Here is a 27627-nt window from a genome sequence, read left to right on the forward strand (position 1 = left end):
TGCAGAAGGGCGCAACCTACAGGCTGGTATCAGGCAGTACAGGGCACGAGGGTCTGGGGATGCCAAGAGGCGCGGGGTGGAGCCCAAGGGAGTGGGGTGCAGGGGCGCGGAGGGGCGGTGCAGCAGCCGGCGGGGCGGCCCCGGTGGCCGTCGCTCATTTCCGGGAGAGCCGGGCGCCCTGGCCACCGCCCGCTTGCAGCTGCCAGCCCGCTAGGGCCGCGGAGCCTGTGAGCGCGCAGGCCAGGCCGCAGTCTAGCGTCTGCGCAGCTCGGGCCACCGCCCGCCACCATGGGGGCGTCGGGGCGACTGCTGCGCGTCGTGATCATGGGGGCCCCGGGCTCCGGCAAGGGCACGGTGTCGTCACGCATCACCAAACACTTCGAGCTGAAGCACCTCTCCAGCGGGGACCTGCTCCGCCAGAACATGCTGCAGGGCACAGGTGGGAGCTGAGACCGAGGGCTGGCGGCGTGCGATCGTCCCGGCGGGGCTTTGCGGGCCGGGGTCGAGGGTCCTGCGACGCGGGTGCAGTGCTCCCCACCTCGCCTGGGGGAAAGAGTTGCTGTGCCCCGAATCCTCTGGCCTCCGTGGGTAGATGGGGGGAGGGGGAAGAAGGGACTAGGAAGTTCAAAGACTGAAGGAAAGCCCTTGGCTTTGTTTTTAGAAGCTCCTTAGAGCCTGGCAGCTGCTGTGGGGGTCCAGCCGGGGTGCTGTGCCTGCCTCTCCACGTGTCCTTTTACCCTGGCTTTGGCTCTGCCAGGGTTAGCTTTTTCCCCCTACACCCCCTCCCATCCGTGGTAAGCTCCGTGGGATCTTGTAATTCTGACCTTTCTCTCTGCAAGGTCAAGTGTTACTTATTTTCATTGTACAAGTTACAAAGTTGGCTTAGATTTTGATGCCCCCAGACATTTCTTAGGCACTAAAGTTATCCTTGTAGCGGTTACATAAATGATTGCTGTGTTTCTCCTGCCAAATCTTTCTAACTCAGCTAACTTCTAACTTCTAACTAGATAAAAATCTAGTCAACAAACTATATAATGGGTGGGTTTGTGGTAAGTTCTATTTTAAGAAAAGCATTTTTAAATTTATTTTTTGAGACATCCAAGGATAATTTTAACTTAAATTTGACATCCTCCTGTCTCGGCCTCCCTAGTGAGTGCTGGGATTACAGATGCCAGCTAACTAACAGCTGTAAACTATTTTTAAAAAGCTTACACCAGATGTGTTTCTCCACAATAGTGCTGACCTTCGATTACAAACTGGTGCCTATTTTGAAACTCATTTGAAGTTTATTTACACAGAAATAATACCCGTGCCAGGTTTATAATGGAGAAGAAGAAAGCAAAGGTCGGGGAGAGAAGGGAAGACAGAAATGTGTAAAGTAAAAAGCAGAGTTTAGTACTTACCTCAGCCCGGAGCCTCAGAGAGAAACAATGTATTTCCTTCTGGAAATGTCTTTGTGTAAAGCTCATTCGTACAGCGTCAATGTATCAAGTTACCATATATTTACACTACATCCTGTTCTTGCACACTGTATCCAGTCGTCAAATCATACAGAGACAGATGTCCATCACACTGTTTACCACGTAACTGCTGAATCCGCCACCACTTATTTACCTGTCCACCTCCTGGCGGGTGTATTGCTAATTTCTAGGAAAGGGTGGTTTTTGTTGTTTTGTTTTGTTTTTTGTTTGTTTAAAAGGCACCGATATTCAACTAGAGAGTAAATCAGCCCACTGTCCTCAGTTTCCCTGGCTGGATCCTCTGCACACTGGAGCATGTCGCCGTTCTCTCCTAATGTTGACCTTAAGAAATAATAAAGGTTGCAGTTAATTAAACTTTATCGAAAGGTTAAGTTGTTTGACTCTTGCTAAATGTTCTTAGCACAACTGATTACAATGTGAGTTACTGCAAACAGTTCCAAGTCCTGAAGACTGCCTGGTTCATTTGCTGCTATCCAAAGTACAGAAGTCTTTAAGGGGTGACCTGCACACCGACTGGGCTGGCCTGACCGTGGGTGGCAAAGAACGCTCATTGACAGGAAAACACCGAGCATTTGAAAAGAGCAAATGAAAGGGTATTTAAATAAATTTCTGAAAAATGAAGAAACAGTGCTTCTTGCTTCACTTTAACCCCTGTTAAGCACCAGGGTGATCCCTATTGCAGCTCTGAAACACAGAAAGGGACTAGAGAGACCAAGGAGAGGAACACAGAGTTGTTCTCTGCCCACTCAGCAGTTTTAATGGTCAGTTCTTTTTTTATGACACAGAAAGACAAATACTTTCTTAATCAATCTTTAAAGACTCACTATTGGAAGTAGATTTTCTGTTGTTTTTGTTTTAATGGGGGTCTCCCACAGTTGCTCTGGCTAGTCTCGAATTTGTAGCAACCCTCCTGCCTCAATTTCATCAGTGTTGAAATTTCAGATCCCTCAGGCTCTGCTAGGAGAACTAAGGTTCGTGAGAGAAGTCTTTGCAGGCCAAAGTTCAAGGTACACACATGCAGCCTGCTCTTTCTTTATTCAGCTGGCAAAACTTACAGGTCTCAGAGGGAAGCCCCAGTCAGGGCCCTCAGGATGGCCTCCACTGAGCCTGGCTCATCTAGTTGATACTTGAAATCCAAAACTGGCGGGTCCTGGAATGTGTCAGGGTCATTTGTTCTTCAAAGAAGTATGGACAGTCCTTTAGTAAGAACAAAAAACAAAGCTTGGGAGGCGTCATGGGCTTGTTCCCACAGATGTTACGGTTTATTATGTAAAGCAGTCCTTACTAAGTGGTATCTGGCAGATCCTGTGTAGGTCCTTTGCAAATTCTTATTGAGAATATAGTCTATATTCTCTCTATATATTGAGACTATATTCTCAATAAGTATTTGTAAATGGATTAGATATTCTCACAGAATCAAGTAAAGGAGATTTAATCTTAAAACAAAACCAAAAACTGAAAACAAAATCCGAAAAAAGTGCTTCTTGTTTTCTGATACTAAATCACAAGGAAGGAAGGAAGGAAGGAACAAAGTAACAAATGAACAAATGAAGGAGAGAAGGGAGGAAGGGAAGAAGGAAGAATGCAGAAGGGGAACTGACATCCTGCATCAGGCCTTACCTGGAGACACGATCAGTCACCCTTAGCTGCTCTCCTCTCTCTCTCCTTTGTCTCTTTGCTGTGCTTGTGTGCAGTTGTACAACTGTTGTTAGTACTTTTTATTCTCATGTGTTGTGAGCATGCCTATGTATCATCTCAGATTTAACTTCACCAAGACTGAGGAAGAAATTTCAACTTTGCCCGTTATTGACTACTCCATTTTTTCCAGTGCCAGAAACTGACTCTCAAGCCTCACGCTAACCAGGCACTGTACCCCGGGGCTGGCTCTCCAGACCCCTATTTACTGGAGATTTAGGTTCTTAACTATCCTTTGCTATAAGAGTGCTGTGCATCTGAAGAGCTGGCAGCAACTTTGCTTATTTTCCTTTGAGTAGATTCCAGGGGTGGAATTTCTAGAACTACCCATCATTTCAAAAAAGTGTCTTTATGGCCCTGACTATACAGCTTAGAATGTGTTCAGTGGCTGTGGTGATAGGAGCCATTCCTTCCAGCAGTAATCATGTCACTGTTACCTACTTTGGTTGAAAATGCAAGATGTGAATAGTATTTGTTAAGACAAAAAGTTTATGTGAGAGAAAGAGTCATCTCAGAAGAGATGATAATGACTCTGGAAACACCAGTTGCCCTGTTGACAGCAGCAAACCTGAAGCCCTTAGACTACCAACCAGGACAGAGCGGTCAGACAGCCACAGTCTGAGCGAGACTTACACGGTTGCTGTAATCCTCTCACTCCTTTCCAGAGAAAACTTGAGTTCCACAGAGGTTGAAGAATTCCCTTAGTGATAAACAGGCTTTCGGTACTCACCCAGGCAGCACATATCCTGAAGTGGGTGATACAGAATCATTAGTGTGGACCTAGACAAGGGTGAGATTCAAATTATGAACTACCCGCCTCTTATATACACAAAAATCAAAGGGGAAATAAACTGCATTTTCTGAGGTACCAGGGTGGAAACCCAGGCTGTGGATATATATATATCCACAGATCAGGAATCCCAAATTTGAAATTCATAATGTAATTTAATTTTAGGTAGATATTTTTTAAAAATTTAATTCAAAGTGCATTTGCAAAACAAAAACATTATTTTATGGACATTTTAGCTTACTTATTTAGAAGGTGTATTGCTTAAGGGAAATAGTAACAGTAACACCTCATCTGTGGCAGACACAGCAACCAGAGCATGTGAGCAGCAGAATCTAGTCTGGCCCCCTGGTGGGTGCTTCATCTGCAGCACCAAATTAGAGTAGAGGGCCAAGCATTCGGATCTCATTTGCTATCGTCTGTGTGGAGGAGAATCTAATTCAGTAGATAATCTTGAGCCCCCAAGAGTCCATCTGGCCAAGTGTCGTTGTGTAGACCCATGATGCATAGGTGTGGAAAACCATCTCAGATTGAGGATAGAACAGGTTTTCTTTATAAAGGTAGTTTGTAATAGTCAATACATTTGCATAGCTTGGAATTCTAAACCAATGTTTAGTCATGAGAGACCTTGAAATATTTCCTGCACATGCCAGGCAGTGGTGGCACATGCCTTTAATTCTAGCACGTGAGAGGCAGAGGTGGCAGTTGGGTCTCAGTAAGTCTGAGGCCAGCTTGGTCTACAGAGCGCATTCCAGGACAACCTAGACTGCACAGAGAGACCTCATCTTAAAAAAACCAAAATAAATAAATAATTTCATGCACACATGACTTGGTGCTAATCTGTCTTCCCTCAGTGGGATGCTTCTCAACTTGGGGGTGACAGAGTGAATTCCAGGACAGCCAAGACTACAATGAGAGACCTCATCTTAAAATAACTGAACAAACATTTATGCACACATGGCTTGATACTAATCTGTCTTCCCTCAGTGGGATGGTTCTCAACCTGTGTGGGTCAAGACCCCTTGGGGGGAGGTTGAATGACCCTTTCACTGGGGTTACCTAAGACCATTGGGAAATAGATATTTACATTATAGCTCATAACAGTAGCAAAATTACAGTAACAAAGGAGCAACAAAAGTAATTTTATGGTTGGAGTCACCAGAACATGAGGAGCTGTATTCAGGGGTCATAGTGCTAGGACGGCTGAGAACCACTGCCTTTGTGTTTTCTGTAAGTGGTAGCACAGGCCCATAATGCCCCACGTCTCACCAGCATGCTCTCTGGGAGTGCAATTCATTTCTCCCAGCACTGCCTTGCTGAGATGATTCATGTTAACTTCAACATTGAAAGTGTAGGTAAAATCCAGTGCACTTCGTCTGACACAGAGTTGGGTAACTCTTACCACAACAGATTTTAGAACATTTTTATTACCCATAAAAGAAACCTCATACCTATGAGACACTCCCATCCCCACCCACCCTGCCCAAGGCTCTGGGAACTCCCACATTCTGGGCATATGGCAGAAATGAAATGATCGTCTGCGGGGTTTCCCCCCTGGTTTTTTTCACTTCGAATAGTTATATTTATTTACTTCTAGCATATTCTTAGGGCTGTTTGAGGAAGACTAAGGAGGAAAGATTTGAGGTGTGGCCTCTTGCCTCCACGTGTGTGTGTGTGTGTGTGTGTGTGTGTGTGCATGTGCCACACTATGTATGTGGAGGTCAAAGAACAACTTGGGGGTGAGTGGATTGTCTCCCTCTATCATGTGGGTCCAATCAGGTTATAAGACTCAGGGGTAAGCGTCTTTGACGCTGAACTGTCTGCTGTTTTCAGACTCTCACCGTGTAGCCCAGGCAGATGTGAACTCCCGGGCTCTGGTGACCCTCTTACCTCAGCCTCCTGGGAGCCAAACCTTGAGATGAATGGCACTGTTGTCAGCCAGCTTCGGCTCTAAGGGTTCCCTTATGTTGAAATATTAGTACTTCATTAGGTTTAATTGTATTATATGCATGTGTTAAGATTTGTTCAGTTGATATTTGAATTAGCTTCTCTTCTTCCATTATTTTGTATCTAATAATTCAGAGCAATCTTGAAAAAAAAATAAAGTGGTTTATGACTACTACCACAAAAAGCTTCTGCTAAATTGTTTTTTTTTTCTCAGCTTTAGTTTAGAAAACAATGTGTTTCCTTTGGTGTTTTTATGCATATGCCACTGTTCTTTGTTCTCCTTCATCCCATACAACACACAACACACGGCCCCCTTCAGCGATCCTTTAATATAACGCCATACATAGCTAGGACTCAGGAGAATCCTGACCCCCATCTGTCTGACCACATATCCGCCCACCCACCCACCCACCTGCCTGCCCAGTGGATCTGTGGGTCGCTTCAGTGTACACACACAGTATGAGATTTCACTGAAGGTGCTCACAGTGAGGGTGGGGTTATGGGTGTGGGGCCCGGCAGGCACGTGGATGTATTAGTCACAGAGGCTGTCACAACAGCACACCAGACTGGATGGATCAAATAGAATTGTTTTTGGAGCCTGGAAGCCCAAGCCCAAGGCTCTGGAGAGTTGGTTCCTGATGAGGCTTGCCCTTCTGACTCTCTCCTCAGGATGGCCTTTCTTCTATGCCAAGGCCCTCCCATTGTCTCCTCTGAGTTTACAGTTTCTGTCAGATTGAGGCCCTATCTTATGACCCCATTCAACCTTAATTACCTTCTTCTTTAGGTAAATACAGTCTATGAATACAGTGAAACATTAGGCATTAGGGTAGTGTTTCTGTATATAGACTTGGGACTGAAATATCTCAGTCCATAGCAGAATGTAGACATGATGGTTGGCTTCAGAAGGGGGGTGGGGGTGGACAGAGAGAGGAGCTTGTGGGATATAAAAGCCTAAAGAACTCTGGCTTACCTAGGAAATTGAGTATGTGAGAGTCTGTGGTCGTTTGAATATGCTTGTCCCAGGGAGTAGCATTATTAGGAGGTATTTCTTGTCTATGTGTGAGGAAGTATATCACTGTAGGGCTGGGCTTTGAGACCATCCTTCTAGCCACATGGAAGACAGTCTTTTCCTGTGGGCTTTCAGAAGATGTAGAACTCTCAGCTCCTTTAGCACCATGCCTGTCTGGGCACTGCCATGCTTCCTGACATGATAATAGACTAAGCCTCTGAACTTTTAAGCCACCCCCAATTAAATGTCCTTTATAAGAGTTGCCTTGGTCATAGTGTCTCTTTACGCAATGGAAACCCTAACTAAGACAAAGTCCTTTAAAATAATGTCTGTTTTCATTGGTATAATCAAAGACTAGACACTGAATAATTCATTTGTTAAAAAAATGAAGTTTATGTAGTGCAGTTATTGGGATTGTAAGTCCTACAATCTCAGGGCTGTACCTGGGTTTGTGCTGTTATACCTTGTAGGCAAGTGGGTGCTTGAAGAAGAGAGAAGCCACAATAAGCAGTCATCTGGAACTCATCCAACATCATTAATCTCTGTATGAGGGTGGAGTTAGAACCCAAACCTTTCAAAGGTTCTACCACCTGTCAAAGTTGTTTCTCTGGGCACTAGATTTTGTGAGTTTTGGCTCATGAACAGACCCAACACATATCTGTATCTTTTGATTTGTTTATTCTGGGAATACTACATGGTTATGAATCAGACTATCTATCAAAGAAAAGGCAAGGGAATTGTCCAGAGGAGGGTCATAGTGTGTGAGTCTCCTGGTGAGGGTATGCCTGGAGGGAAGGGGGTGAGCGGGAAAGGAAGTGTAAGACAACACAGACCATGTGGACCATGTGCATGCTAGGCAGGCATTATGCCACTGCGAGGAGGAAGCAGGAGACAGAGAGGCCTGCAAGGCCTCCCAGCTGTGTCATCCTTGAGGGGAGAGGGCATATAGCAGCTGGAAGGAGGAACAATGGTCCAGGGAAAATTTTGTGCTCATTATTTTGTTTTAAAATGTAATTCTCATGAAATACTCAATACCTGGAAGTACTATAATAACTATGTAGGGGTAGGGTGAGATTTAAAGGAACATTCATGGGCCTGGAGAGATGGCTCAGCTAGTGAGAGAACTGCTGTTCTATCAGAGGACCAGGTTTGATTCCCAGTATCACATAGCAGCTCACAATCATCTGTGACTCCAGTCCAAGAGCTCCGAGGCCCCAGTCAAAAGATACAAATGAGGTATACATATATTATATACACAGAACTTTCCAAAGTCTATTTTATTTAATCTAAAATTTTATTTTATTCTTTGTGTGAGTGTGAGTGTGTGTATGTGTGTACATGTGAGTGCAATTCCCTTAGAGCCCAGAAGAGGGCACTGAATGCCCTGGAGCTAGAGTTACAAGTGTTTTTTTGTTTTTCTTTTTCTTTTTTAAGCCACTCATCATAGGTGCTGGGACCTGAACTCAGGTACTCTGAAAGACTAGGAAAGTGCTCTGAATAGCAGATCCCCAAATCCAGCACCCTTGATCTCCCCAAAAGGAGTTACATTAATGAGTTTGGAAAACACGCACAGAAACCAGGCTTTTTCCTGGACATTGTTTTGTAAACTTGATGGTATGCTTGTCAAATGGCAGCTGGTATAGTAATGATGAATTCTTAGTTAAAATTCATAGTGTAGGTGTCACCCACCTTGTTCTTGGGGATGCGGCCTCTCACTGGCCTGGCATGAGAGCCCCTGTCAGGTGAGAGAGGCTCTCTGGCCAGCACATCCCCGGCTCCACCTGCTCCTGCTGTCTCCATCTGTATCACACGCTCACTCCACCACAGCAGCTTCTGGTTCATGCAGATTCTGAGGATTGAACTGAGGTCTTCATGCTTTCGGGACAAGGGCTGACCAGCTCAGCTACCACCCTCGTTAGCCCTTCCATAGTCTTTCCCTACCAAAAGTTTTTAGAAGCTGTAGAAAAATGAAATATGTAAACATTTGTTTATATAGTTGTATACACTATGAGAAATAGCCTTACTTTTATAATAAAAAAATAATAATTTTTTTTTGAGACAGGGTCTCTTGTAGCCTGGGTGAGTCATGAGCTCTCTGTGTAGCTGGGGATGACTTTGATCTTGCTCTCCTGATACTCCTGCTCCCGCTGACCCAATGCTGGGATTACAGGCTCGTTTACCCATCATGGTCAGCCTTGTGCTGGAGAGCTACCCCAAGGCTTCGCTCATGCTGAGAAAATACTTTTAAAACTCAGCTAAATCTACACCCTTACCTCCCTCTTCCTGCTTCTTAGGTTTTTTTGAATTTTTTGTTTGTTTGGTTGGTTTTTTGTTTTTGTTTTTGAAGACAGATTTCTCTGTGTAGCCCTGGCTGTCCTGGAACTCACTCTGTAGACCAGGCTGGCCTGGAACTCAGAATTCTGCCTGCCTCTGCCTCCTAAGTGCTGGGATTAAAGCCATGTGCCGCCACCACCCAGCTGTTTTGGTATTTTTTTGAGACATGGTCTTTCAGGGTATCTCTGTCTAGAACTCACCATGTATTTGAGGTTGGCCTCAAACTTGCAGAAATCCTCCTGCCTTGGCCTTCCAACTGTATGTACCACTCCTATTTTGGTTTTGTTGTTCTTCTGAGATAAGATCTCATTATATAGCTCTGGAGAGCCTGGGCCTTGCAGACCATGTGGGTGTTGAGAGTGGAGTAATCCCACTGTCTTTGCTTCTCTTTGGTTTGCTTGTTTTAAGACAGGGTCCTCTGTAGCACAAACTAGCCTCTATCCTATTTTTATACCCAGGGCTGGCTTTGAACTCATCCTCCTTCCCCTGCCTGCTGGTATTACAAGTCTATCATAGCCTCTGCTTATAGCAAAAAAGCAGTTGATAATACATTTCCCATGGACCCTGAGGTCCAGACGCATCCTGTAGACATCGAATTCCTGAGATCTAAAATGGGGTACAGTAAACATACTTACTGGCTTTTCCCTCTGCTGTAGAAATCGGAGTGTTGGCGAAGACGTTCATTGACCAAGGAAAGCTCATCCCAGATGACGTCATGACCCGGCTGGCTCTCCATGAGCTGAAAAACCTGACCCAGTGTAGCTGGCTGTTGGACGGTGAGTGCGGTGCCTGAGCATCACTGCAGCTGACGTAAGGAGTGCTGTTGGAGAATGGGCAGCTGGGACCGTGGACAGTCAGTCACCTAGGAGTCTGTCTTTAACATTTAATTAGTTAACTGACCAACTTATTTTATTTTTGAAGCAAGGGATTACGTATCCCTTACCGGCTTCCAATATGCCATGGAGCTAAGGATGAACTACAACTTTTGATCCTCTGGTCCCTGCCTCCCAGATGCTGGGATTACGGGAAGGGGTGGGGGTGGCTAAGCATATTTATTTGGTGTGGTGATCCCGTGGGGCTGCCTGCATGCTAGGCAGGCATATACCCAAACCTGTGTTTGAGCAGGTAGATGCTTGCTTCCTTTTCTGATAGAAAATTTGGATACACAGGTCAAAATTTTGTTCTTGGGTTTAATGAAGCTTTGCTTCTCTGTGAGATGCTGGGATTTTGAAGCGTTCCTGGTGATAGGCAGCCTATGTGGGTCTGTTTAGCTGAAGGAATGAGCTGCTTGAAAGTTGAGTATAGACGCTGCCCAGCACAGGGGAGTGGCAGACTTTCCAAAAGACCAACCCATGGCCATCAAGGGAATATTTCTGGGGACTGGGCCAAAGACAGGGCACCAGGGGAAGGGCCTGGAATGTGGAATATTTGTTTTTTATTTCTTCATTGTTGTACTGGAACAATGCCTTTTCCTTTAGAAAAACTAAAGCGGATGAAAATGTAAAAGAGAAGCAGATTGGGAGTCTTCAATGATCACACCCTTCTACAACACTGCTTTGAATTGCCTCTCATTAATTCAAACAGGCAATTTCTACAGTAATAAAACACACACACACACACACTATATATATACATATATACATATATATATATACTTCCATTCACTATTAGATAGAAGTTTTGCTCTCCCTATGAAATAATATCTAATATTGATTTTCTTTATATATTATGTTAGTTTTTTTTCTGCTGTGACAAATACTTCAGAGAGACAATTGGAAAGTGGAATGATTTATTTGGGCTCCTGGCTACAGCGTTTTCAATCCATGCAGCATGCAGCCCGTTGTCTCTGGGCCTTGTTGAGAGTGTGAGTGAGTCGAGGCTGATCTTTTCGTGGTGTTCAGGAAGCTCTGATGAAACAAGAAGCAGCTGGGGACAGTACACCCTTCAGAGGCACACCCCAGTGACTTCCAAGCAGGTTCTACCTCTCACATTGCCTGCGCCTATAGATTAATTCATGGAGTCACAGCCATCTCTCAGAGATTGGATCTGCCAATTGGGGACCAAGACTTCAACACATAAGCTTTTGGGAACTAAAACATTATCTAAGCTATAGCATACACACACAGAGATACACACTGTGATGACTGTTCTTGCATGCCAACTTGACTATATCTGGAATTAAGCACCATTCATGCCGGTGGGTTAGGCCTACAACTATATAGCATGACCTATAACAAGACTTAAGAATAAGCAGGCTCCTGAAGATACAAAGTGTAGTCTGTGAAGGAGGTACACCACACCACTAAACAGCCTAATGAACTTGTTAATTCATTCAAGCAGAAGGCTGGGGAATATATGTAGGAATAGATTTTAAGGGTGTGGGATAATGGTAAAAGGAACATAAAACTGCAACAGGCTGAGTTTATTGACATGGGCTCTCTGAGTAAGAGATTCTAGGTTAAATATGAAAGCTTACCCAGTTGAAAAGGGCATCAACATTTATTCGAATGGTTGGCTAGAGAGTTTCTCAAAAGATAACTTATTAAAAAGAAGTTAGAGGTGCCTTTGGCCTAGTGTCGATGAGTAGATTTTAAGACTCAGGGAAACTGCAATGCTAGAGTGGGTATGCTGTGTAAAACCTACACCGCCCCCCCATCGGAAGGCCAGAAGACATGCCCTTCACTAATCCTGTAAGATGCAAAATGGTGAGAGGGGCACAAGAACATCTGAAGAGCTCTGTTGTTGCCCTTTTCCTTGTGCCAGACCTTAGGGCTGGAGATACTGTTGCAGAGTTGTATGAATTAAATGCAATAGATTTAATTGGGACCCAAAGTAAGAGGAGTCATGGGGGAGGGAGCATTGAGTGGCCAATATCAAGGTGAGCGTAGTTATTGTAATGGGCAGCACAGGCAGCAATGTCCATTATGGCTGACCCATGACGATGAGCACAGGCAAAGTGGTTTTTATGGTAGTATGACTCATATGGACCTTCGGTGCAGGCAAATCAGTCATCAGGTTTACAGGTATGAAATAGATAAGAAACCTACTAGACGTTTGTTCTGTATAACTGGAAAAAATCTTAAACCAATAAAAGAGGCTACATTGGATGATGGCAAAAGATTGGAATCTGGGATCATGAACCAGTTTCCAGACTTGAGCCAGTTTGCAGACCCAGAGCCCCTTGTTCCCACCTATAGGCTGAGGAATACTATGGCTGGAAAGGGTAAATGGAAGCCTCAGAGTTGCCTCTACCAGGGTAAATAGTGACTCAAAAATCAGTACCACATCCCTGGAGGAATTGCAGAAATTAGTGCCACCATCAAGGTCTAGAAAGAGGCAGGGGTGATGGTCCCCATCACATGCCCCTTTAACTCTCCCATATGACCAGTGCAGAAGACAGATGGATCATGGAGAATGACAGCTATCAAAAGCTAAATCAAGTAGTGACTCCAGTTGCAACTGTTGTACCAGATGTGGTGTCCTTACTTAAGCAGATTGTCTTAGGATTTCTATTGCTTCCAGGAAACACCATGACCAAAAAAGCCAAGTTGGGCAGGACAAGGTTTTTAAATTCAGCTTATACTTCCATATCAGTGTTCATCACCAAAGGCAGTCGGGACAGGAACTCAAGCAGAGCAGGAACCTGGAGGCCAGAACTGATGTAGAGGCCACACAGGGGTGCTGCTTACTAGCTTGCTTTTCTTGGCTTGTTCAGCCTTTCTTATAGAACCAGGGCCACATGCCAGGAATGGCACCACCCACCACGGGCTGGGCCCTCCATCACTGATCACTAATTAAGAAAATGCCCTTACAGCTGGATCTCAAGAAGGCATTTCCTCACCTGTGGCTCCTTCTTTAATAAATCTAGCTTGTGTAAGGTGACGCAGAACCATCCAGTACCCAGAACAAGGCGTTTCTTGGTACATGGAATGCAGCTCTTGATCTAGCAGATGTGGTTTTTTCTCTGCACCCTTTGTAAGGACCACCAGAAGAAATCTTTCATTTGCAAGGCCAGTCGTTTATCTTTATAGTTTTACCTCGAGGATGGATTAACTAACTCTCCAGCCATGCAGCACAACTTAGTTTGAAGGGATCTTGATTGTCCACAAAATACCACTATTGGCTCACGACAGTATATGCTGATTAGACCAAGTGAGCAGGAGACAATGACCACTGTAAAAACTACTTTTATTCTCCTGGTAATTGTCATCTCCTAAGGCTACAGCCTGACTGCTAATCTAGTCCTACTTCAGTAGCGTCTAGCCTCTGTGCAATCTAATGTAGGCCTAAAATGTTATCAGCTTCTGAGTCTCACTGCTGAGTAAGCTTACCCCTTTCTTGTTTTCCTGACCTCTGGCTGGTTGGAAAACTCAGCTGTTCTGGCTCAGAACTCCTCTCCACACTAATGGATTCAATCTGGCTTCTCTGGGCTTCTTCTGAATTGCTCTGCTTGGCCTCGTACCAACTTTGACAATCTATTCAAATCTGGTTCCTCATTCTCTGGTTTATTCTGTCTTCACCTGTATCTAACTTGTCTTCTCTTCCTCCCCCTCTCTCTACACTGCACTCTTAAGCAGCTTCCCTCTCTTTCCTCGCCACCCCATCTCTTGTTGAGCACATCCTATCTCTGACTCATCCTGTCAAATCTTTCTCCGATTCATCACTTTGTCTGCCACTCAATTAGACAACACATTCAAACATGGGTGTTTCCTTCTACAAACTAACTTCATCTTCGTTTTTTTTTTTTTTGGGGGGGGGGGTCAAAGGTGTGTACTAAGGGTGTGTCTGTATTCCAGTCAGAAAACTAAAGGTGTATGCTAAGGCCTAAGCCATGCTACAACTAGAAACAGGTTTTTTTTTTTCCTCAGTAAATAATTTCAGTGTTCAGTAAATAAACCACTTTGGTAACATATAAGAGGATGGGAAATAAATCCAACCAAAATTCAAGGGCCATCTACTTCAGTGAAATCCTCAGGAGTCCAGTGGTCCACTGAGGCATGCAGAGATATTCCAAGGTGGAGGATAAGTTATTATACCTGGCCCTTCCCACCACCAAGAAAGAAGCATACCGTTTAGTTGGCTTATTTGGATTGGGTGTGTTACTCTGGCACATTTACCAAGTGACCCAGAAAGCTGCTAACATTGAGTGGGGCTTAGAGCAGGAAAAGGTTCTTCTTCAGCAGGTCTAGGCTGATGTGCCGCTGTTCTACCACTTGGACCTGATGGCACTTGAGGTGTTGCTGGCAGATAGGGAATGCTGTTTGGAGTTTGGGCAGGCCCAATAGGTGAATCACACAAGAGATTTGGGATTTTGGAGCAAGGCTCTACCATCATCTCAGACAACTATTCTCCCTTTGACATAGAGTTTTTGGTCTCTTGTTTTTTGTTTTTTTTCGAGACAGGGTTTCTCTGGCTGTCCTGGAACTCACTCTGTAGGCCAGGAACTCGAACTCAGAAATCCACCTGCCTCTGCCTCCCAAGTGCTGAGCTTTTGGTCTCTTTGTGCCTTAATGGAAACTGAACATTTGCCAGTAGGCCACTAAGTTACCATGTGACCTGAGCTGCCCATCATGAGCTGGGTGTTATCTGAATCACCAGATCATAAAGTAGGACGTGCACAGCAGCAATCCATTATTAAATGAGAGTAGTTTATATGTCACCTGGCCCAAGCAGGTCTTGTAGGCACAATCAAGTTAAATGAAGAAGTTGCCCAAATGTCTATGGTTTCTTTTTTTTTTTTTCTTTCTTTTTTTTTTTTTTTCCTTTTTTTGGCTTTTTCGAGACTGGGTTTCTCTGTGTAGTCCTGGCTGTCCTGGAACTCACTCTGTAGACCAGGCTGGCCTCGAATTCAGAAATCCACCTGCCTCTGCCTCTCAAGTGCTGGGATTACAGGCATGTGCCACCATGCCCGACATGTCTATGGTTTCTACTCCCATTACAATGCTGTCTGATGCTAAGTATGCACCTGTTGATTCATGGGGTGTGCCTATGATTGGTTGATTAAGGAAGAAAGGCCAATTTATGGGCTGTAGCCAGTAGATTAGCTGGATGGTCAGAGACTTGGAAAAAAGCATGATTGGTGAAAAAGTATGTGGATAGATCTCTGCAAATGGATGTAGGATGTGAAGATATTGTGTCCCATGTAAATGCTCATCAAAAGATGACTTCCGTAGAGGAATTCAATAATTAAATGGATAAGATGACTGACTCATTCTGTGGACAGTCAGCCTCCTTCCCCTGCCACCTGTCATTGTTCAACAGGCACATGATCAAAGTGGCCATGGTGGCAAAGATATTAACACTTGGTCTCAACAACATGGACTTCCATTCACTAAAGCTGATCTGGCTACAGCTGCTGCTGAATGCCAGATCTGTGAACAGCAGAGACCAACACTGATCCCCAGACATGGCACAATTCCCAGGGGTGACTAGACAGCTACCTGGTGGCAGATTGACTTCACTGGATCAGTTCCTCTGTGGAAAGGACAATGTTTTATTCTTACATGAGTATACTTATTCTGGCTATGAATTTGTTTTTCCTGGATGTAATGCTTCCACCAAAACTACTATGCAAGGACTGATAGAATCCCTTATCCACCATTATGGTATACCACATTATGGTATAGCTTCTTTCTGATCAAGGAACTCACTTCACAGAGAAGTGCAACAGTGGACCCATGATCATGGAATCCATGTTTCCCACCATCCTGAAGCAACTAGTAGGATAGAAAGATGGAATGGCCTTTTGAAGACACAATACCAATTAAGTGGCAGCAGCCTAGATAGATGCCCAGGCAGGGTTCTCCAGAAGGCAGTATATGCTTTGAATCAGTATCCAATGTGTGTTATGGTTTCTCCCATAGCCAGGATCCACAGGTCCAGTGATCAAGGAGTGACCCACTAGGAAAATTTTGCTTCCTGTTCCCATGATCTTAAGTTCTCCTGGCCTAGATGATTTGGCTCCAGAAGGGGGAGTGCTCCTTCCAGGAGACACAAGCCTTTTATTGAACTGGAAGCTCAAACTTTCCCCCTGGCCACTTTGGGTTTCTGATGTCTTTAAACCAACATGCTAAAGAACTGTGTTAGGGGTGATTGATCCAGATTACCATGGGGAAATTGGATTGCTTCTGTACAATGGAGGTAAGAAAGATGTCTGGAATGCTGGTTATCCTTCTTAGGGCTCTCTTGGTGCTACCATGTCCTATATTTAAAGCCAAGGGGAAACTCCAACCATCTGATCTGGGCAGGATGACAAAGGGCACAGACCCAACTGGAAAGGAGGTATGGGTCACTCCTCCAGGAAAAGAGCCAAGCCCTGCTGAGGTGCTTGCTGAGGGAGGAGGGAATAAGAAGAATGGCAGAGGAAGGTAGTAAATACCAGCTAAAGCCATGTGACCAGTTACAGAAATGAGGATTACAACTGACACGGATGCTTCCATAAAATTTTATTAAGAATGTGTTTGTACAGATACTTGTTCTTTCTTCCACTTTTATCATATAACATCAATCAAGAGATTATCACTGGTTATCATATTTAAGTTGAGATACTAAAAGAATGTCCCTTAAGGGACATTTGCCACTAGCTCTAAGTTTATGTTTGCAGTTGTGTGAGGGACAGTTAGATCATGCTAATTATGACCTGGTTAATATATAATGCCTTTCTGATTGTGACCTGGTTAATATATAATGCCTTTCTGATTGTGACCTGGTTAATATATAATGCCTTTCTGATTGTGGGGTAGTTATGTTTAGGCATTATTATATGGTTATTGTTTCCATTTGGAAATTAAACAAGACATACAGTTGAGAAAGAGAGCATGTGTGATGGCTGCTCTGGTTGTAGACTCAATATCTGGAATGAACTAAAACCCAAGTGGCTGGGTACACCTGCGGCTGGGTGCACCTGCAAGGAATTTTTTTTTCTTACTTCAATCGAAGTGTGAAGAGCCTCTTTTAATCCAGATCTTCTGAGGTGAGAAGATCCCCCTTTAATCTGGGCCATGCCTTCTGCTGGCAGCCTATATAAAAGACATGGGGGAAGGAAGCTTCCTCTCTTCTGCCCGCTTGCCCTGGCTCTCCCACTGGCAAGTCCATTCCTCCAATTGCATTAGAGCCTAGTTGGCATATACTGAAGTGAGACATCTAGTCTCATGAACTAAACAATTATTGGATTACCAGAGCTTCCTTGGGTTGACAACCATTGTTTTAACTAGCTGGACCACAGCCTAAAAGCCAATGCCCCCCCCCCCAACACACACATACAATTTCCATATCCCTGTCATTGCCCAATGGGCACATGAACAAAGTGCCCATGGTGACAGAGATTGAGTTTGTGCATAGGCTCAATAACATGTACTTCAGACATGTTTTTGCTATTCCTCTGTCTCCTCTCCTCATTTGTAAATTTTGATACTAACAGCACCTGTCTTATGGTTATTAGGGCAGTTGAAAGAAATGGTCCCTGTAAAATATGTAATATTCAGACTTTGGCATATGAAAGCATTCTGTGGACTGATATTCTACTATTCTCATAAAGCATATTAAAACTGTTTCTCTCGAATGACTTACTTCACTACAAGATTTATAGTAGGTACTTGTTTTTCCCCCCACCTTGGGGCTATAAAGTTACAGGTTGAACCTCTTGCCATTACTTTTCTTTTGGAGGCAATTTTCCCTCCATCCAGGTTTCTTGTTATTTTATCACCTAATAAGGTCTAAAGGCGTGAACAAAGTTTTCCAAGTTTATTAGCAAGATGTGTTTTTAACCCCAACAAATGATTGCAAATGCATTTTAACCTTTATCACTTTTGAGAAAATGTATTATCTCCGTCAGTTTTAGCTTTTCCATGTGTTCAGGACACAATGTCCCAAGTCATAACATGACAAAGTAAAATATTTGAGAACAGAATATTATTTCAAATTCCCCAACGTACTTGTTTTCTATTTTTGAACCACATTGTTTAAACTATCTTAGCTGCACTGGCTAAGTATCCTATTTCTCAAATGCCTTAGACCACGTTTCCTATCAGAGTTTTCATACTTCGGGCTTTGGAGACAGCTGAGCATTCCTTAACATCCTAAATCCCAAATCAGAGATTTTGTGATGTCATCGAATCTAGATTTCTGGATTAGAGATGTTCACACTGCAAAAACTGGTTTACATGTGGCCATGTTGCTCTGTACTTTGCCGTCATATTCTGAACACAACTGACAATATCATCCTGATTCATCCTTTTTTTTTTTTTTTTATTAGTTTTCCGAGACGAGACAGGGTTTCTCTGTATAGCCCTGGATGTCCTGGAACTCACTCTGTAGGCCAGGCTGGCCTCAAACTCAGAAATTTGCCTGCCTCTGCCTCCAAAGTGCTGTTTAAAGGTGTGCGCCACCACTGCCTAGATTTTGTTTTTTTAAGATAGGGTCTCACTGTGCAGCTCTAGTTAGCTTGGAACTCACAATGTAAAGCAGGCTGGCCTCAAACTCAGAAATCAGCCTGCATCTCTACCTCCCTAGAGCTGAGATTAAAGGAGTGAACCATCATTCCTGCCTTAATTTTGTGTGTTTGTGTGAATTAGCCATCTGTGTGTAGGTTGTTGGAGGCCAGAAGGTATCAGAAGCCTTGGACCTGGACTTACAGGTGGTTGTGAGCCACTGGATGAGGGTACTGTTTGGGTGGTTTTTGTTATTTTGTAGTTTGGCTTTTAGAGAACCAGCTGTAGTGAATGGCTTCACTTGAGATGCATTTTTATGAGTTGTGCTTGCATGTTATGCACGTGTACCATGTGCATCCCTGGTGCCCTCAGAGGCCAGAAGGTAAAATCAGAACTCTCCAACTAGAGTTCTGATGGCTATGAGCTGCTATGTGGGAGCCAAGGTCTGAATCTGGGTCCTATATAAGAGTGGCAAGTGCCTTCAGTCACTGAGCCGTGTCTCCGGCTCCTTTCATTGTTTTGAGTCTCATGTAGTCCAGACTGGCCCGTAACTAGCCCCATGAATGTTTAGCCAAGGCTTTGAACTCTGGGACCTCTTGCCTCCACTTCCCGTGCACTGGGATTACAGGTGTACCATCAACCCTGACTGGAGTTCGGTTTGGCTGGGAAGCATGGAGATTCCAGCTAGTTAGCTGGCAGGCAGGCTGGCAGTCTTCACTTCCTTCTCTACTCAGGCATCCAACTCTTTCACAGAGGTTTTCCAACCCTGGGAGGGCAATGTGCTGATTATACAGAAATACCACCACTCACACTCTCAGAATGCTTGACCAAATACCCGAGTGCTCTACAGCCCAGCCAAATAAGACACCAAATTTCATTTCAGTTATAGCGCTGGCCAACATGCTTGCTGTCATTGGGTTCCATTTGCCTAACACTTTTTCTTGCCTTCCTGTCCCTTCTCTCTTCCCCTCATATAAAGGATTTCCAAGGACACTTCCTCAGGCAGAAGCCCTGGATAAAGTTTATCAGATAGACACAGTGATAAATCTCAATGTGCCCTTTGAGGTCATTAAACAGCGCCTTACTGCTCGCTGGATACATCCTGCCAGTGGCCGAGTGTACAACATAGAATTCAACCCTCCCAAGACTGTGGTGAGTAACTGCATCAAGCTGAGCTGACAGCCACCCTAACAGGCATCGCTGTGACTTGTCATCCTCTGACCAAGACTACTGCTGGGGTCCTGTCTCCTGAAGCCTGCTGGTGAGGTGTGCTCCTGCTCTAAGAGGCTGTCATGCAGAGGTGCCATGGTCAAAATAGGAGATGGCCCCTGACAGCTCAATGAGTTGTCTGCTTGGTCTCCTGATGGTGGCATAATGTTTGAGGCAACTAGAAGTCACTGGGACACCTGAAGCTTATGCATGATCCATGATCCCTTCTCCACTCAGCTTCTTGTGCGTCCTGTGACAACTCCCCCCCCCCCCCATCCATCCACCTACATCCCCACTCCAAACATGAGTCATGAGCCCAAGCAGCCAAGATTTGGACCCTCTAAAACCATGTGCCTAAATAAACAGCTGCTCCCCTCCTAGTTTCTCAGGTATTAGTTACAGCAGTGAGCAACCTAATGCAGAAAAAAAAAATTAATTTTTTTACTCCATGCCAGAGTGTGAGTGACGGGCAGAGGCAGTGAGGATTTGTAACACTGGCTCACAGTTGGAATTTGCACCTCCAGTATTAGGCCTGTGGGGAAGGGAGAGGCTTCCATATTCAAACTGTAGAGCACTATGGAAATGACCCTGGAGTCTCACCTTTAGTTTGGATCCTGTTTACTGGAACATTAGTATGTGTCTGTGACTGGTGCTTGAGCACGGATGCTACCTGCTTAATGTATTGCTGAGCTAACTTCTTTTGCTGGCTGCTTAGGGCATTGACGACCTGACGGGAGAACCTCTGATTCAGCGTGAGGATGACAAACCAGAGACAGTGATCAAGAGACTAAAGGCGTATGAAGCCCAGACAGAGCCAGTCCTGCAGTATTACCAGTGAGTCCTTGCTTTCCCGGCTTCTCAATCGAGGTTGTCATTACCATACCTTACAGCTCAAATACCAAGCTACCAGAGGACCTGATGCAGCTGGTTTAAGCATTAAGGACATTTCTAGGCTTCTGTAAAGAAAAGGTGACCAGAAAGCAGGCAGGGCTTCAGTCCCCAAGGTTTGCCTACTTTTGTGCACTGACTTTGTCCTCATCCTTCCTGCACGGTTCCTGGTCTTTGCCAGAAAGGCCGATCCTCTTTTGTGAAGGGCTGAGTAAGCCTTTAAGTAAACAAATCTTTGAGCGCTCAGAAGAAACAGAACAGCCACTGCTCAGGGATCCTCATACTTACTGTTGTAGGGCTGGGCTACTGCCAGTTCCAGCATCAGTCGTGGGGCTTGGGAGGGTCGGCACGACGAGTCCACATCCAAGGCTTGGAGGCTCCATTCTACCCACATTCTGCCATGTCGTGCGTGGCCAGCTGAAACCAGTGCTGGAGCACTAAGTACAGCAGTGACCACCAAGTGGGCCAAGAGAGGACACTTAAGCATAGAATTTCAAATGGCGGCCATGCCTCAGGATCATGTATGTGGTCAAATGTCTTTGAAAGCTCACTCACATTTTTACCTGCTCTTCAAAGACCTCTGTATCTTAGAGAATATGAGAACTATTAGAGCTGATGATACCTGACCCGGGCCAAGCAGCAGTCTGGTCTCCGCAGCCCTTCCTTCTTCGGGGAGGCATGCTGCTCTTAACTTTCATTGTATCCTGCTAACGACTCAGGCAAAGCAGCAGATGCTGTACCAAGCAGTACCTGCTGTTGTAATGCTAGCATCGACACCAGAGGCAGAAGACCCAGGCTCAAACCCCAGCTTCATATTAAATTAGCATGGCCTTCGATTCTTGCTTAACCTGTCTGGTTTCTCTTTTATGAAATGTGGGTGAGGCTGGAGGATTGAAAGCAAGTTAGTATGTGTAACTCCTAAAATTGTCCCGGATGCACAATACTTACTGGACATATGAGCTGTTCTTGTGGTGGCCATTACTGCTGCATTGGGATAAGTATGCAGGAAAACGCAAAGGCAGCCTCTCAACTGTCCCAATACTTTTAATAGTTTATTTCTGGAGGGTGAAATTACAAGCATTGCCAATTCACTTTCTACAGCAGCCATTACTTAAGTTTGTGTTTGTATGTCAAGTCTGCCTCAAGCCTGGCAGCTCTATGACCCTGGGCAAGGCTCTTCATCTCCATGCCGCTGATTCCTTACAGTCAGTACATTGCTTTATAGAACCAGTAGGGGCTTGAAGTGAGACGCTTGGGAAAGGCTTGAAGAATCCTAAGCTACTGAATGAATGTTAGGGGCTCTGCTGGCACTGGGCCAGGTCCTTGTCCACAATTAGACCCAGTTCCTATGAGCCTCCAAAAAACTCACTTTGTATGGATAATGAGAACTGAGCAAACAAGATTTATCACGCAATAAGATACAACATGTGTTTATTATCATCAGAAACCATTCACACTGCTTAAGCAAATGATATTGGGGGGGAGAGCTCCAAATATACCCTGGGCTGGCCCAGGGGCTCAAGCACTGCTGTTAAAACTCAACCCTTTCAGGGCCTTTCCCTGTGTTGGCTTCAGTCACCAGAGGTTGCAATGTCTTCTGATTTTAGCTCAGCTCCTGCCAGCTCAGTTAACTAAACAGAAGAGAGACAGTCCGCCCCACCTCCCTATCCCCCAGCTAAAGTCATGGGGCTGATGATTAGCTCCAGCCAGGCACCATTGAGAGGCTGTGGGAACAATCTCCCTAGAACCTCATGTACTGAGTGTGGTCAGCCCAATTGTTCTATAGGACACAAACAGAGGACGCTTTGTGTCTGGGCAGATAAAAACTACCACCAAGGGACTATGAGACAGGAAGTGCCCAAATGGATTAGTTCTGTCAAAATGTGGCAAGTTTGGAACAGCCAAAGAAATCAGGGACTGGGGAACTCGGGGGTGGGGTGGGGTGTCTTTCTTTTTGGGCTTCTGCCACTTCTTGCCATAAATTCAAGCTTTTTTGCCTAAGACCCCATGCATAGACTCACCTTTGGGCTTACATGAAAAGGGCAAGAGTCTTAAAACGAAGTTAAGTAATAGCCAGCACTGTGGTTTTAAAAAGCTCACAGTTGCCCTATTCTTTCCAGCATGGAATGTTCATCTGTTTGGAAATGTGATGTTCCTACTCTTTGGAAGACTCATTTTTGTGGCTGGTTCCGTTTCATTACAGAGAAATTATAATTGGTAAATATTCACGTGGTACAGCTTAAGGAGCAAACAGTTGGGCAATGCCGCACTCCTGGCACTATAGCCTAGCACTCAAGCGGCTCCCAGAGGCTTTCCTGTTCAAGTTTTCTTTCCTGAAAGCTCTACCCTTCTGTGAATTGAGATGCTAAAGGGCTGCTACTATACAAATATCCGTTTGCATTTCTTCTCTGTAGCAGATGCTAGTTTACTTAGAAAGCAGCTGCTATTAAAGTCAACCACACAAACGTTACAAGGTGTCCACAAAGGGGCCCTTTGTTCCAGCAAAAGCCTGGTGAGAAGGCTGCAGAGCCATCAAGGCCTGATTTTGGAAAGTAATAAATCAAGTGTTGTTTATCTGCCCCATGGGTGACTTGCAAACCAACATGCACAGCCAAGGAATGTGTGTGGGTAAGGGGAGTTCAGAACCTTCAGGTGTCCTGTGTGGTTTGAGAAGCAGATCCCGTGATTCTGAGCGCCACACTTCATCCATCTCCTTAGTGAACACAGAAACAAAGTAAGTATCCAACCACTGGTCTGGTTAGTGACAAGCCAGACAATCCGCAAGGATAAATGGAGAACCCTGACGAAAGAAACAGGTCAGGAAGGCAGAACAGCGGAGGAAAGGGAACATGGTTAAAGGTAGGATAGGGATTAGAGACTTCTGTGGACAGAGCAAGGTCAAGCTGATCTCCTGGTGGCTGATGGCCCCGTTTTGAACCTGCCAACCTGGGGACTGAGGCTGAGCTCCCACCCAGAAGACAAGTCTCTTTACAAGGAGGAGCATCTGGACTTTTGGCATGGTGAAAAGCATTAGTATAGGCTTAATAAAGGCTCAATATGACAGCTGACATCCTTTTAAACAGCTCCTTTCTTTATGCCAGAGAACAAAACATGAACTGCAGTCTAGATTTTGCAATGCCCAGCCAAATTTCTTCCCCCTGGATCAGAGATCTAAACACATAGGATTTCTAAACTCACATGAACTTTACAAACTGTTTTGAAAAAGCACCATAGGCACATTCAGACCTGGGTAATCTACCTACCTATTTTGTTTTTCATCTTTAGGAAAAAAGGAGTGTTGGAAACATTCTCCGGAACAGAAACCAACAAGATCTGGCCCCATGTATACTCCTTCCTACAGACAAAAGTTCCAGAAACTATCCAAAAAGCCTCTGTTACTCCCTGAGGAGGGCAGCGATTGGAAGGATAAAGCAGGGCCACCTCTCCTCGCCTCTGGTGTATTTCAAAGCTCTTTTCCCAAGACTTCTCTAAAAATTGTGATTTACTCCTAATGGCTGTGCCAAATAAGTCAGATAGTTAGCCTGATCTGTTAAAATAGCCTCATATGTTTAATCTAGGATCTAGTTGCCTTCTGTGGATGTACAATTTGAAAATGTCAGAGATGTTGAAACAAACTCAGAGCACAATTAAAAGAGCAACTGGTAATCATCTAGCCTTCTGTTAGTCAAGGTGGTTGATCACATTTTCATGTTTTTCTGGAAAAGTTAAAAAAATTTACGTATCACTCCAGGCAGATGAATATCTCATTGGAGCCTTTGCAAGCCATGCCCACTGCAATGCAGAAAGCCATTCCTAGCCCAAGGGGACATGGTGTCAGGAGACACTGTCTGTAGGTTCCAAGAAGAAGTCAATGCGGCTAAAGATGTTGCTAGATGCAAACTCACTGCTGCCTTTACAGGAAAAGCTGAGGCATAGGCCACCATGCAGCGTGTCCTCTAGTTATTCAGTCTGTATGAAAATGCGGCCACCGGCACTTAGGAACACGGGACTTGGCTATGGATTGTCTTCTTTTTCAAACACACATGGACTGAAATATATGCTTTATGTTAACTGACTTCAGTTCTAGGAGGAGCACTGGAAACTGACAATGGAATTAAGTCCCAAGTTCTCACATGTCACTCAGGTTGAGGACCATGTTTTAGGACCTACCTGTTTGTTTCCCTCTTTGATCCAAATGGACTGTCTACCTTGATGATCAAGATAGTGAACAGAAAACTAAAGGGTAATACACAGCACCCATGGGAGATTGCCACTGTGGAAGTAGATGGGACATGCCGGGGACAGCCCCTTGACAGAAAGATCAAGCAACTATCAGGTGTAGTAACGGAAGGTCTTTGCCCAGTGGGTTCCAATGCACTGTAAGGGCTCCCTTAAGGACATTTGTACCTGTGCTGAAGTTCTAAATTAAAGCTCCTCTTGTCTCAGCCTCTCTCAAGTGCTGGGACCACTGTGTGATACAACTTCCCACCCCACTTTACAGAGAAACAACTCTCCCGGTACCATCTGAGCAGCCTCCTCCTCTGCCTACAGCACTACAGCCTGCGTGATGGGCAGGCATCCTACACTGTGCTTGATCTCTAGCCTTTTGTTGCTGCTGTTGTAGTGGGCGTTGGTTGTTCAGTTTTGTTTCAACAGGATCTCACTGTGTAGTTGTCTTTATGAACTATGTAGACAGGCTGGCTTCAAACTTGCAGAGATCACCTGTTTCTGCCTCCCAAGCGCTGAGGTTTAAGGTATGCACCACCATCACGCCTAGCCAGAGCCCTTAGTGTTTGAGGCAGAGTCTTACTATGTAGCCCAGGCTGGCTTGAGATTATTATATAGTCCAAGCTGGCCTCACAGTCATGGTCCTCTTGTTTTAGTCTCCTGAGTGCTTAAATTACAGGTGTGTACCACTAACTAAACCAACCCTGAGAACACATTTTGGAATGTCAGTCACTTTAGATTCCTTAATGGGACAAGGACCCACCCTTACATAATGTGGCCTGAAGGGACAAAATATGATAAGTTCAATAAAAAGACAATTCCCCTTTCAGGAAGATGTTCTCTTATCTTACTTGGTGCTAAATCAAAGAATCAAGTCTTTATTCGAGCCTTTGAAATTTTGGCCTACTTTATTTCAGACAGCAAATGGTTCCTATATATATGGGAGTGGGAAGAAGTCTCTGATTTTTAAATTTCACTGTTGATCTTTCAAAATAGAGTAGGCCTTAGGATTACAATGAATATCTTGTGCCATGTCAATGTTTTTCTACTGCCTTATCTGGATGTTGATAAACACTTTCTAAAAACTGTTGTGAATTACCTAAACCTAGGACTGATCAGCAGGTGATGATATCAGCACTGTGGCTGTTGCCCTTTGCCCCTGGCCCTTCAGAGGCCCTCAACTCCCCCTTCCTGTCTGCTGCCACCATGTCTTACTGGCTTCTTTCTAATAAATGGTCTTCAAACAATACCCAGGCTGTTTGCATTTTGATCTTCATCTCAGCTTTAGAAACAGTCAAAAGGCTTTCAAGACACTGTTACAAGATATGGAGGTTAAAGAGGGTTAGAGAACATAAAGTAACAGTTTTTCCCCTGTGACCAGATCAACCAAGATTTTCCATTTGGGAAACTTGTATGGCTTCTTTTCTATTAAAACAAACAAAAGGAACTTGTCTTCTGCTGGCTGGTGTCAGACACTAAAAAGATTATTGCTGGGGCTGAAGAGGTGGGCCAGCAGGAAGAGCATTGGCTTTTCTACCAGAGACCTGGGTTTGAGTCCCAGCACCCACATGGCAGCTCAGAACTGTCTGTAGCTCTAGTTCCAGGGAATCCAATGTGTCTGGCCTCCATGGGCACCATGCACAGACATGCATGCAAGCAAAACACCGGAACACACAAAATTAAAAAAAAAAAAAGTATTACTGACTGCATTGTGCTAAGAAGCAGAATGCTGTGCCAACCAGTGAGTGAGTTTCATTTGTGTCCCATGGAGTATTGTGGAGCTGAAGGCCCTGGGGAGGAGCACTGTTGTCTTCTCACTGACAAGATCCTCCATTCATAACTATAGCCTAGATTCAATTTTATTTTATTTTATACAATTAAAATAGTCTAGCTGGGCTTAAAAAGCATTAATAAAAGTCAGTTGAATCTCTAGCATTTCCCTGTGATTTTTTTGACAAATGATTGTATTATTTATTTGTTTATGTGCACATGTATGGGTACCTGCAGAGGCTATAGGAGGGCATCAGGAGTTCTGGAATTGGAGTTACAGGAGCTTGTAAACCATCAGCCATGGGTGCTGAGCATCAAACTCTGGCCAAAGCAGCAAGTGCTCTTAACCAATGAGCCATCTCTCTAGCCCCCATTGCTTTTTCCTTTTCAATAGTTTTTAAGATATATTTATATATTTTATGTATGAGTGCTCAATCTGCATGTGCACCTGCACACCAGAAGAGGGCATCAGATCCTATTACAGATGGTTGTAAGCCACCATGTAGTAGCTAGGAACTGAACTCAGGACCTCTGGAGGAGCAGCCAGAGTTTTTTACACATTGAGCCATCTCCACCCATATCCCCCACTTTTTACAGCTCCCAAAAGACTATGGGTTTTTCTGTATTCAGCACCAAGTAATATCACGCCAAGTACAGACTGGTTACCTTCATACTTTCCCAGAGGATTCCGTGTATCAGGAGAGTAACATGAGAAACCAAGTAAAAGATGTAGGGACTTCAAAATATTCTTGTTCTACCTTGAGAAATGATTAGTTTTTAAGGCCTATGAAAATATAATCACTTTTGTTAATGATAGGCATTCTAGAATCAAAATTTATTTCTCTTTGTAAT

General features: G+C 44.5%; 2 protein-coding genes and 1 long non-coding RNA gene across 4 annotated transcripts in view; 1 reads left to right on the forward strand and 2 right to left on the reverse strand.

The window, feature by feature from the left end:
* Nucleotides 1-147: 147 nt before the first annotated feature.
* Ak3 (adenylate kinase 3) lies at nucleotides 148-26254 on the forward strand. The gene is made up of 5 exons (XM_052187654.1): nucleotides 148-439; nucleotides 9910-10029; nucleotides 19661-19833; nucleotides 20606-20724; nucleotides 24064-26254. The coding sequence occupies exons 1-5, from the start codon at nucleotides 289-291 to the stop codon at nucleotides 24182-24184; spliced, it is 684 nt and encodes a 227-aa protein (XP_052043614.1). The 5' UTR covers nucleotides 148-288; the 3' UTR covers nucleotides 24185-26254.
* The window catches only part of Cdc37l1 (cell division cycle 37 like 1, HSP90 cochaperone), a 45382-nt gene continuing 28760 nt past the window's right edge, over nucleotides 11006-27627 (reverse strand). The window contains exon 7 of one of the 2 annotated variants that reach the window (XM_052187641.1): nucleotides 11006-11160. In XM_052187641.1, coding sequence (XP_052043601.1) covers nucleotides 11059-11160 — 102 coding nt within the window. In that variant the 3' untranslated portion in view covers nucleotides 11006-11058. The remainder of the gene's footprint in view (nucleotides 11161-27627) is intronic. The other variant, XM_052187622.1, reaches the window with a different exon arrangement.
* LOC127688726 (uncharacterized) lies at nucleotides 16682-19666 on the reverse strand. Its single transcript, XR_007978740.1, has 2 exons — nucleotides 16926-19666; nucleotides 16682-16892 (listed from the first exon to the last, which is right to left on the reverse strand). It is a non-coding gene; the product is annotated as an uncharacterized LOC127688726 (long non-coding RNA).

The sequence above is a fragment of the Apodemus sylvaticus genome, chromosome 1 (genome assembly GCF_947179515.1).
Source record: "Apodemus sylvaticus chromosome 1, mApoSyl1.1, whole genome shotgun sequence".
Taxonomy (NCBI): domain Eukaryota; kingdom Metazoa; phylum Chordata; class Mammalia; order Rodentia; family Muridae; genus Apodemus; species Apodemus sylvaticus.

Excerpts from the sequence above, each read along its gene's own strand:
- Ak3 (XM_052187654.1), top strand. The coding sequence starts at position 289 with ATGGGGGCGTCGGGGCGACTGCTGCGCGTCGTGATCATGGGGGCCCCG. Across the intron at positions 19,834-20,605 it reads TCAACCCTCCCAAGACTGTG|GGCATTGACGACCTGACGGG; the intron begins GTGAGTAACTGC and ends CTGGCTGCTTAG. Across the intron at positions 20,725-24,063 it reads CCAGTCCTGCAGTATTACCA|GAAAAAAGGAGTGTTGGAAA; the intron begins GTGAGTCCTTGC and ends TTTCATCTTTAG.